This window comes from Triturus cristatus, chromosome 7 (assembly GCF_964204655.1).
Source record: "Triturus cristatus chromosome 7, aTriCri1.1, whole genome shotgun sequence".
NCBI lineage: Eukaryota > Metazoa > Chordata > Amphibia > Caudata > Salamandridae > Triturus > Triturus cristatus.
The window spans coordinates 707,895,618-707,907,749 of record NC_140590.1 but is presented as its reverse complement, the minus strand read 5'-3'; the positions used below and the strand labels follow the sequence as shown (position 1 = coordinate 707,907,749).

Genomic DNA, 12,132 nt, shown 5'->3' with positions numbered 1-12,132 from the left:
TTACTCTTTGATTTCACTACTTTGACTTGCTTTACACCCCCCTCCATCTGTCTCTCTTCATCTATGGCCTTGGACCCCTCTGCTCCTCCAGTTCGTGCGCAGCTTACCTTGCTTCCTGTTGGTCCACTCCTCCCCCTCTCATGATTATTTGTGTCCCTGCTTCCTCACTACTTGTAGATGAGAAAACAACCAAAATGCCCTGACGCAAGGTACACCACGTTTGCAATGCAACCTCATATCTCTTTCAGCTGTTAGACATGAAGGCTTTCATGCCTTGGACTGCTCTGCCCCTGCTCCTGTTCTTTCACCCATGGCTTTCACTGACTAGATACAATGGAATCTCCTCTCCCACCTAACCTCCTGCTTCTCCGCCCACGTATTATCTGTGCACAAGGGGAGTGTGTATGTTGTGTGTGTAGCTGTTTGTTCATACCTGTGGGGTAAGGCAGAGGAGCGTCACCCCACTGCTTTCAAGCAGTGTGACAAAAGGAAAAATAAAATGATAATAACTTGTTATTATCATTTTATTGTTTCCAGCTAGTTTGCAGGCGGGTGCGTGGGGTTGCTTTGCTCTCAGAGCAGAGGAGGAGTGGTTTGCCCACTCCAAGTGTGCATAAATGCTTGATCGGCCCTCGGGTTGGCCAAACAGTCATGCGCACTTTGCAGGTTCTCCATGCTGGCTACATTACAGCCTGCGTGGAGAACATGCCCAGGCCCCCAGTCTCCGTCTTAGCACCGAACCATGGTGCTCAGACCAATCACAACACTGCATTGCAGCATTATGATTGGTCAGGGTAGCGTGGGTGCTTACCAATCACAACGCTGCAGCATTGTGATTGGTCAGGGGAGCCTGGGTGTGCTTGCTGGTTGCTGTTCCGGTCCGAGGCCGATGGAGGAGAGAAGGAGCAGGGGCGCAGGACGCGGCGATAAGGTAAGTGTTTTTTTTTTTAAATGTTTACATTCTCCTCCCTCCCCCCCACCCAATGTCTCACCACCCCCGATCCATGCCGGCTGCCACTGGAAGTTTGTACTGCTGCACATTTGATGTGTGCATGAGGGAAACAGTGCTTTACCCTGTGGTTTCTGTCTGAAGCTCAAGAGTACTTGCACTGCTACAACCATTGCTATAGATGTGGTCTTTGTCTCAAGAAATGTTGCCCTGCTGCTGCCAGTGGTCTATTTGTGGAGTGTGTGCATCTCTTCCTTATTGTTGTGGTTCTAACACGTTGGATCCTTCTCCTATCTTTCTCTCCGTAGAGGCAAGCTCACAGTCTGTGCTAGGCCTTGTGACAGCATGGAGCTAGAACGATTCGCTGCTGCTGCTGCGTGGGTGTGAGGAAACCTTGCACTACTCTACAAATACTGTGCATACGGGAGGTGTGTACTGCTGCTGTCATGTCCGCTTGTCTAAATTTTGGGAAACTTGCACAACTGCCATGTTCTACCTGTACAGTGTATGTAAGAAAGCTTGCATTCTGCCACCCTTACTAGTAGCTGTTGTGTGAGTGAAGAAAGCGTACCCTGCTTTGCTGTTTTATAGCTGTTTTTGTGTCCTACTGAAGCTTAGGAACCCCTTTTCACTATATACGTTCCAGACCAATTCTCTTTTTCAATGCTTGTTTCACATGTTATGCTGCTATGGAAAGGTTTAACTCCCAAGGACAGTGGCCCTTTGCAATCTTGAGAGAAGCCCCACCTACGGTTGTATGACGTTATAACGCATACTTTTACCCTGCATGCCGTTACAACGAAAATCTTTACCCGGTCTTGCTGTCGGAGGTGCGCTGGATGTTGGAATAGAATAATTTACTATTCCAACTCTAGTGTGTGCAACAGTAGGGAAGGTGTTGGAGTTAAATCCAACACCTTATACCCCCTGCAACAAGCCATTTGCGTAGTAACGGCATGCGGGGTAAAAGCATGCGTTGTAATGCATGTGTTGTAGCGGCTGTTTCCCTTTAAAAACGCTTTTCAACGTGTCATTTTCCAATGCGTTATGGCTAAAACTGGAACAAGTATTGCAGAAAAGTCTTGATGTCTTACTATGAACAATTTCAGTTTCTCATATAGCTCTTGCAAAAGTCGTTGTCAGCTCGCAGAAGACGATTTGTACTCAAAGCTATATTAATTGCCCACTAGATGTATTTATTGTGGCCATTTGTGGCGTTCCTTGGCTTACGTTCCTCAGAATATTGTGCATTCGATGAATTTGGGGACGTTGCCATGCTTGTGGCACTTGCCCTGTCGTGATCCTAGCAAACATTTATCACTGTATTATACTGAAGCTTTTATCCAATATCTCGCTGCACAAATGTTCTGCTTCCGGGGAGGTCGCCTCCCACGTGCTGGCCCTATGGTGACCTACTCAGGATTGCCCCCTACTCGAGTACTTTCTGTTCTTTCCTTCCCGCAGGAAGTGACTGACCCTTAGGGACTCGTCTTCTACCTTCTACTTGAAACATCTTTTAAATATATTAAGCGTTTTGAAGTACAAAGATTACATTAGCAAACAGTAGTCACAAATATTGTACACCAACTTTTTTGCGAATGCAATTTGCAATTTGCAAATTGACCTATGTGCAAATAGGTCAGACCAGGGGGGGGGCGCAGAACGACTTACTTAATTAACATTCATTAGGTAGGTTGTGATTTTAATGTGATTGCCTACAATCATAGGGAGTAGACCACCAGCGCTACGATTGCTTTCCAAAACCGAAAACTTTATTTTTAAAGCAGCCCCAGTTCCTTAAAGGAACCAGGGCTGCTTAAAAAGAAAAAAAGTTTTCCATTTTGGAAAATTTCAGTGAGAACACACAGTGGTCCCCTTGACTGCCTTGACTGCCATTTACTTCCCCACACCGATTCCCATCCACCTGGCTGACTTTTTACCAGCATGACTAATACTTTAATGCCTTGGCTGGAACAAAAATTGGGAAAAGCACTGGTATTTTTCCCCTTATAAGTACATACTTTAGCACAGTAAATAAAAAAAGAAAACACACCGTAAAATGTGTTCTAGAGCTGCCTTAATGATCCCTGGCTGATATAGTAAACAAAGCCTGAAAGGCATGTTAAAAATGTATGAAGATGGTTTTATATAAAGTTATATTTAAGTCTCGTCCGGTCATTTGCAGAATCTTAAAATGTGAACTGGGAAAGGTGGTAACCCTAGTAGCTGCCCTATTTGCCAATGCCTTCTTCCTACATATGGAAAGTAAATCTACGAACATGTCCCTTCTTCTCACCTTCATCCAGGCTCCATGCCCAGGGTCTTTCCTGCCACCAGGCGGTGTTTGGCATTGAACTGTGCATGGTGAGGGTGACAAGTTTTAGTCCTCATCTTTAGTCAATTCAGCTGGGTAAAAGGGACCCTTCGCCAGATCGCCACAATGGCTGTCTGCTGATTCCCCGGTTTCTAGCCCCTGCTCTACTAATGCCAACTGCTGCTTCCTCCAGCTCGCCCTCCTTCAGCAGGCACTCTGGGGCATATCAGCAAGGCCTGGCGATAATTATCGCTCAGCACTCTTAGTGTGAGGATAATTATCGCCGGCCAACTCTGAATTTTATCGCGGAGATAGCGTGCTATTAGCAACGCTTATCTCCAAAGAGATAAAATTCAGAGCGCAAGCTGCCAAATGTGTGATTATCGCTGGAAATCCAGCGATAATCACACAACTTTTGGTGATAGCTTGCTGATAGGGCCTCACATACTTAGCCATGATATCCACCTTCCATGGGATATCATGGCTACGTCAGTTTCAAAGCAGGCGTAAGGAAAGTAGCAATAACAGAGGTTATCGCTATTTTTCTTGTCGCTATGCTGCTTTGCGTGAGGCTTGATAATAGGAGAAATGTTGCTTAGCGACATTTCTTCCGTTATCCTGGGAGGAACGTCCACTTTGCATCTCATTAGAGATGCAAAGAATGGGCGTTAAGGGAAATGGTGATAAGGCAAGGTTTCACGCGATAGCGTGACCTTGCTGATAAGGCGATAAAATTATCGCCGCTTTTTGTCCGAAAATGGACGCAAAAGCGGCGATAATTTATTATCGCCTGCTTGCTGATATGCCCCTCTGTTTCTCCCTTCCTCTAGTTGTGAGTTTATTAATGTGTTCTTTTTAAAATATATACTGCATACAGATGTTACCTGGCCTTATTAAATGGGGCACCAGGCACCTGGAGAGAGACAAGTCCTTTTGATATCGCACCTATCCCCCCCCCCGGGGGTTTCTGGTGAGTGGCCCAGGATAGACCAGTTACAGATAGGGTGTGTGGGGTTCTACGGTGGGGCTTTTGGTTAGATGTGAGGTAAGCATATGATCATTTTGACCTCTCCCCTAGCGAGGCTTTGATCCTTTTGGGTGGGAAAGACTTTCTGGTTTCTCCCACCTGCCCACCCCCTGATGTAAGGGTTTGGAGAGAGCCTCCTGTTTTATAGGGATAGCGGTTTAGGGTTTTCTGTTGAACCAGTTGGGTGTTTTCTAAGAAGGTTGCATTTTTGGAAGGTTAGGGAGGTTCTTTCTAGCTACATTTTAAGCTATTTCCATATCATTACTGTTGGGTCGCTTTATTGGTGTACTAGGTTGGTGGGCTGGGTTCCTAATAATGCTGTAGAACAGGCACCGGCAGGGAAGCAGTTCTGAGGCACTAGTCCGAAGGGGCTGGGATGTTGCCAGGTGGATGTTTGCAGCTCAGAAGAAGAAAAGAGGGACGAGCAAGTAGTGACATCTTGAGCGCAAGAAAGATGGCCAAGGGCCAGGGCTTGCTGGCTGGAATGTAAGAATTGGGAATATTTGGAAAGGATGGTGGTCTGAAAGAAGCTGCGAGCTGAATAGAGGATATTGGTGCTTGGTTGGATTTGGGAAGGTACTAGGGAGTTTCAAGGGTATGTGGGGGTAGGTCATGGTTTTAAATTTTTACAGATTATGTTGTACTTAACAGACCTGTCCTAATACAGCAGCCTTTTACTCTCTTATCCTGTAGTCTGTGTTTGCTGTGCCAACTCATCCAATGTTTACTGTCCCTGGGTATTTGTGTTTTCAGACTGTGCTACCATGGTGACAAACATTCGAAACTCAGAGTTTACAAAGCATCTTTTCTGCAGCATAAATGGAATATAAGTAACCTATTTCATACTCTAACCCAGACCTGCCAGGGGGTGTATAGTTTGTCCTTTATTTGCGTTGGGCCGCTAGCTGTTCGTGCGGCAAAACATTCAGTATCTGATTCTATAAACCATGGCCAGTTTTGATGCTGCTTTTTGAAAGGTTCTAACTTAGCTCAGTATATCAAACTGTAATAGGGATAAGTAAATTCGAAAGCCTTGGCAGTGAAAATAGTCACACATCTAGTAAAATACAGGAGAGTAAGGCCAGTGACAGAGCAAAGAGAGGGCTAGAGTGGAATCTTTGAAGTAGCATTAAGAAGAAACATTTCAGACTGGTTGGGGCCGAGCAACTTTATTTACCCTCAGAAAGTGTGTATCTAGTTACAGGAGTTATATAGGAGGGCAGAACAGGACTATGGAGAATTTAGAATGTTGAATGCACTTCAGTTCCTAGGATGTTAAAATATACCGAGTCCGTTTTGAAAATGTGTTCAGGAGGAGGTTGCCAATAAAGATTTTGAATTTCTGCCCATCTCTGCCTCATGGATTGAATCTACAGAACAGCCTGCTATGGTTTGGCTTTTAGTGGTAAACAGACCTGTCCATCAACCAAAAGTTGTGACCCTAGGGCCAGAGCTGCCAACGTTGGAGCCGGGGAACCAGGTTCGAGCTTCGACCTCGGGTCAGCTTCCTGTGATTCTGGGCAAATCACTTAATCTCCCCATTCCTACAAAAAATGAATGTGTCTTGTGTAACGTTACTGGTACTCGTGCAAAGCGCTCCAATACCTTCGGGTCGAGTTCACGCTATCTAAATCTGCAACAACAATAATACAATTTGCAGCGGCGAGGGTGCTGTGAGTGACTACTTACAACCATGGCTCACTCTGACAACTCTGCATCATCCCGGCTCCGCATTGCCGCCCTCCCCTCTTTTTCCAATGGAGAACCTAGAGCGGCAGCAGCCTTCTCTAACCAGGCCAGAAAGGATATCATTGCCTGATCAATAACTGTCCGTTGTGAAGTCCACCTCCAATCAATCTCACCCCGTTCCAAACAGGTGGCGCCTTCATAAAGTTTGAGGACTCAAGATAAAGGCACGTGCGGACCCAAGAGCCAATCAGCACTTAGACATTTTGTGTAGCTCACAGTGATTGGCTAAGATGCCGCCACTGCTCCAATCCTCGGTCACTTAACGTAGTAGTAGTACCTCCCGCTCCTGGGGATTCCAAAATATCATCAGCTATGGAACTGGTTGGTATGCAACCCGGAAGTGCTAACATTACGGACAAATTACATCCGTTAAAAAATCAACAACGGGCATCAGGCTAAATTCACGGATGGTCCTAGTAAGTAGGGGGCAGGTGTCCACCTTTTGCGCATCCTGGTGGAAATCTCGTTTTCTTGAGCTAGCGCCTGCCAGCCTCTAAGTGAATGAAAGGATCGTTTCTTAGAAACTCCAATAAGGAATTCCAAGCATCCAACTGTAGGAGGTACTCTGGGTTTACTCTCTCTTCTCTTGGAGGATTACTACACCTTCCCGACCGGTACGACTGCTACAACATCCCCACATTGTAAGTTGGTACTTCGCAAGGAAGCAGAAATTGAATTACGTACCGGAGGGGTATCAGAGCAGCAAGATCCCGCACCATTATCAACAAGTAAAGAGGAACGAGCCGAGGGCACCGGAAGACACCACCGACTTTCTCCGAGGCAGAGCAGAAATGCCTCGGAGAAAGGCAGCGGCATATTCGGATTCGGGGGCGTGTTTGTCTTTTCTCTCCTCCAGCCATTGGCTGGAGGAGAGAAAGAGACTTCTTGCAAAAAACACGCCCCCCGATCCGAAAAGGACGGGGCCTAATCGGAATGACTGACCTCTTCTCCAATGGCTGGCCAGCATTCAAGAGGCCAGCCAATGGAGAACAGGGGAGAAGAGGGGCGGGTTCAAGCCCCTCTTCTCCAAGTCATTAAATCTCGGAGCTAGACTGCGCAAGCGCAGCCTTCGCAGCCGAGACCTAAAAATCAAAGCGAGCGCTCCACATTAAGCAGAATCTCTGGTATTAGGGCAGGTGAAGGAACACCAGACCTGATGAGGCTGTGCATCCTTCCCTATGCCCAGCACCTCTGTACCTTGAGACAGAGGGAAATACTCACATTTAAAGATGAAATGCTGAGACAGAGGCTGACCAGTGTCTACAGTGCTACACCCGGCATTGAAATGATAGGCCAGCTCAGCCTACTTCAGTTCAGAGTTTGTTTAGTTTTTTCCACAAGAAAAATCAGTTCATCTCTGTAAATTGATGTAAAGAAAAATTGGAAGGGGGCAGCCTTCTTTCCTTGGTAAACCTCACAGTCAACTCTCCTCTGAGGAGCATCCGTAGCAATTACTCATCTCCCCAATCACACACTAATTTCCTCCCCACTGCCTTTCTAAAGCGACAGTTGGGCAAGAAAACCAGCCTAGTTTTAGGGATGTGTCCCTCCTGTCCACTCCCTGTAGTGTGTCTGTGAGCCCTGCACAAAAATATTTAGTCATCAATCGTGTGTTTTGGTGTGGTTGCTAAGGACGTCCAAATATCCATTGCTCTAATGGTAGCTCAATGACGAATGAGCCGTCACTGTGCAATCCACAGAACTTTAAAAAAACAACCTCCCATGCATTATTGATTTTGGTTGAAGGGTTTACCTGGCCCTGCATAACAATGGTACTTAAGTTTCCATGGCAACCGACTGATTCAGCTGTTCTGCTTGCTAGAAGTTGTTTCATGGAAAACACTGCTATATCATATTCACATTAATGCTTCTTCTCACCATTACGGTAAACTTAAAAAAATGCTAGTGATCACAGTTTCATTTGGCGGCTGGGTTTTTGCTTTTTCAGTGTCTAGTAGGCTCTCGTAGGTATAATCCACCATTCTGATTCCTGGCATTTCATGCGTTGAGCTGGGGTGGTCCCCAAACCTAGCTGAGTCTGCAGTGAAAGTCATGCATTTGGATTGTAGTATGCCCTATGATAGTCCTTCAAGATTTGGGATGTTGACTGTATCTTCACATTCATGTGAACAGAGAAAGTAGATCCTTGCTTGGTTAGGTGAGGTCTCTCAGGGCTGTGCTTACCCGAGCATATTCTTTGCTAAATACAGTGCAGAAGCTGGGCATGCCTGGACATTAGTGTAGGGGATTAGTAGCCTACAGCTCTGGTGTTTTGGCTAGTGACTCTATCTTCTACGAGTCACACTCCTTGCCTAGAACTGAAAATTGATGTACATAAACTTCTATTTGGTTTCATGAACTTCAATGCTGTCCGCATTGAAGCCGAGGTTCATCTCTCACACTATCATGCATACCTTTAGCAGGGCAGCATGCTGTCCTCTCCTTGAAGCCCCAAATCATAAAATATAGCCAGTGTAATATGACGTTTTTACCACAGGTTGAACCATTTTCCTATCGGCTTCCAAAAAGTATCTCCTGCTATGGACAGTCGAAAGCAGCGACGCTTGTAGTCGGGGAACAGCTTTACAGAAGTAGTAAATGTTTTGCTATAGCTGGAGTTCCGGCAAGCTCAAACTGGTGATATTATTTGTTCATATTGAGTTCATTTTGAGCTTCAAGAGCATTGTGTCCCTTTCCTCTACTTTTGGGAGAGTTTTTCTCCCTGTCTTGATCTACTCTAAACTGCAGCTGCTTGACCACTTCCTGTTCTTCAATCCCTGCAGGCAGTGGGCATGGCAGTGTCTATTTCCTCATTTAGCTTCAGGGTCCTAATGTCCTTTTACCTGATGGGCACTGTTCTACTGCCTGCATGGCATGAGGAGTTCTGTCACGGAAGGCAATGTTCAGTTTTGAGACTCAATAGTATAATATTAATTTAAAATCCTTCTACATCGACTTTGAATCCAAGGCGGGCGGGCTGTGTGGCAGCGGTCTCATGGCTGTGGCATGCTTTGGTTGAGCATTACAGCCAGCAGTCATGCCGCTGCTGTGGGACCACTCCCACGTTGGGTGCACTGTGTGGCATGCACGTGTGTGGAACATGCACTTGGGGGGGCACATCATATGTCCCCTGCACCCACCCCCATGGTCAGATTTGCCCAGGGGCCCTGTTGGGGGCCCCTTTGCCTACCTTTCCGCCAAGCATTTTATGAAGAGTACACCGCCATGAAATGCTGGTGGAAAGGCAGGTCGTAATATGCTCGGCGGTGCTGGCATCGGCACCGCTGCGAATCCGACCTGCTTTCCGCATTGCCACCGCTGCTGGCATCGGCAACGCTGTGAATCCGGCTTGCTTTTCGCACTGCCACTGGTGGAGAAGTGTGGCTCAATGGTTAGAGCGGCAGACCTCGATGCAGAGCACTGGTCCGGGACCAGGGTTCGATTCCCGTCGCGGCAGGGTCTCGGGCTATAAATTCCGCGGACCGGATATTCTCGCCTCAGTGCCTATCCTAATCATGGGTCCCACGCTGCAACTCTGGGCAATAGCATGCTTAATCTCCACAACGGCCCCAACAGCGCTGGGATGCCTGGCCCTCACCATGGGTGTGCCCAGGAGTGGAAAGCCAGGAAGGGTTCTTTCAGCGTTATGAGTACAGCGCTGAGATACCCGTAGTGGTGATTGGCGCTATATAAATACCTATACATTTACTGCCACCGCCGCAGGATCCTGGATCCTAGCGGTGGTGGCGGTCTTGTGCCGGTCCCACTACCACCATCATAATACCGCAGTCGGACCACTGGGGTGGTGGTGATCGGTAAGCCACCGGGAGTACAGCGGTCCTACGACCGCCATACTCGTAATAAGCCGCATAGTGTAGATGTTTGATGTGCATACAAAGGCTTGCCCTGTTGCTGCCAGTCATGTCCCTGGGTGCCTGTAATATTCTGTTCTCCATGTGGGAGCAGCGTACCTTCCTGATTCCCAGCTACGCTGCCCTTGCATTTGTAGGATCCTTACTGCTGTCTTTTCAGGACCATAACTTGCCTTTGTGTTGTACAAGCTGTACCAGTTCTGGATTGTGTAAGAAGCTTAAGTTGCTAAGTGTGTGAGAGAAGCTTGCAGTTTTGCTGTCTTTGATGACCCCGGACTGTGTATGTGCATGTGTGTAGTTTGCTCCCATCCAGCCATGCAGCATGTTCCAACCCTATCTGCATGAAGATGATGCCCTGCCACTAGATGTGCTGTACCTGTTATGTGTGTGTCTGCTATCTGTAATTTAAATGTTCTGTGTCCTCTACCATGCTTTAGCCGGACTGTGAAAGTGAAGAAGCTTGCATTGCTGCCATATTTACTGCAACCATTCTGTGTGTTGTACTGCTGGTTGTGCCATACTTATCCACAGTGAGTGTGCATGAAGCTTGCATGCCCGCTGCTCATACTGTGCCGGTTGTGAGCATTAGGGAAGCTTGTCCTGTTGCGGTCCATTTAATGGCACTGTCAATGGGCCGGAAGCTTGCACTACTACTGGTGACATACCTGTTATGTGCGAGATGAAAGCGACAGCCTTGCGTGTGTGTGTGTGTGTGTGTGTGTGTGTGTGTGATTTGCAGTGCTGCTGACACACTGAACCACCTCGGAGTACATAAGAGACTTGACTGATGCTATTTTGTGTGGAACGACATTCGTACTGCTGATGGCCATATTATACATCTATGGCGTGTGTGAGGGAAGCTGTAGCGCCTCCTGTAAACATGTATGTGTGTGTAAACGGAAGCATGCACTGCTGCTGCTCATCAATTCTGTGTATCAGAGTGAAGTTTGAGGAAAACGTTTTTCACAATTCAAATACCGAAACTGTTGACATTGATAATTTTTGTTTTTAAAGGTTCCCTGTGCCAAATAACGAACCTTACCATTTGTTGCGTTGCTCAGAATGGATCATTTTCAGATCCGCGTGAATCTCCCAGCTAGATTACCATTCGCTGAAATCTTCGCCTCGCTCGACCCCTGTTACCATCGGCAGGTGTCTGGGGGCGCTGATCCCACTGTACCCCAGAGGCAGCTCGTAAACCGAGCAGATCCCTGAAGATTAGGGCGGCTTGGGCTGTCTGAGCACAGCTTGGAGCCGGGCTTCCCTGGAGGAGGCGCGTGGGCCCGGCCAGAAGGGAAGACGCAGTCAATGGAACCAACTTTAAATTAAGGAACTAGAATATCGTGGGGTTTGTTATGAAAATCGGGAGATTTCCTTCCCGCCCAGTCTCTTGGAAATACTGGTAGTGGCTGAAAAGCCCTACTGAGGCAGAAGTAGAGAAGAAAGAGACAGTCATGTCTGTCAAGACTGCCACGGAAAGGACATATTGAATGTTTATTGAAATAAAGATAAGGCGCACATTTTTGAGCCATAATCACTGCCTATGGCCCGGAGAGACCACACCAAGGACAAATGGGTCCAAGAAACAGGTGCTGTCAAAACATTTGTTTTGTGTACTTCTGCTTGAAATGCAAAAACTACGCCATTACCAGACTCACGCCAAGTGGATCATGAAAAGAACACACTGTAACTTACCCTTGTATGCCTTTCTTTGGAGGTTTGCTCTTAAATTGCCTAGTCTGCCTTTGTTTGAATTTGGGGGGTCCTTTCCTGGGGGTCGCGGGCCCCCCTGTCACTCTAGTGGCCGACTTGATCTCTGGTTTGGCAGGGTCCAGATTCATGGTGTCACCTTTGGGGTTCTTTTCGGCCAGTTTCTTTCCTACTGGATCTGCCCGTCTCCTGAAGTGATCTTTTGTCTTTGGAGGCGCTCCCTGGACGTCTTAAGGCTTCGTCACCTGAAGGGGATGCATGCACAAATGTAAAATTATTCAGGAAGGATGAAGAAAGGTGAAATAGGGAAGAAGAAAAATGGTAAAGAAATGACAAAGGAAAAAGAGGAAAAATAAAGGAAAAAGACAACATGAATGCATTGTTGCAAGTGTTTCCATGTTTAACGCTTGCTTTATTGTCCAACAAAGGTCCTCATTACGATGGCGGTCAGACAAGTGTCATTTAGTAGGCGGCTCTACCCACCATATTACGATCCGACCACAATGATGAA

General features: G+C 46.9%; 1 protein-coding gene across 2 annotated transcripts in view; it reads right to left on the bottom strand.

Annotated features, from left to right (window-relative positions):
• PDE6G (phosphodiesterase 6G) overlaps nucleotides 1-12,132 on the bottom strand; it is a 239,416-nt gene that overhangs the window by 26,342 nt on the left and 200,942 nt on the right. For both annotated transcript variants that reach the window (XM_085617370.1, XM_085617371.1), the window contains exon 2: nucleotides 11,607-11,866. In XM_085617370.1, coding sequence (XP_085473496.1) covers nucleotides 11,607-11,752 — 146 coding nt within the window. In that variant the 5' untranslated portion in view covers nucleotides 11,753-11,866. The remainder of the gene's footprint in view (nucleotides 1-11,606; nucleotides 11,867-12,132) is intronic.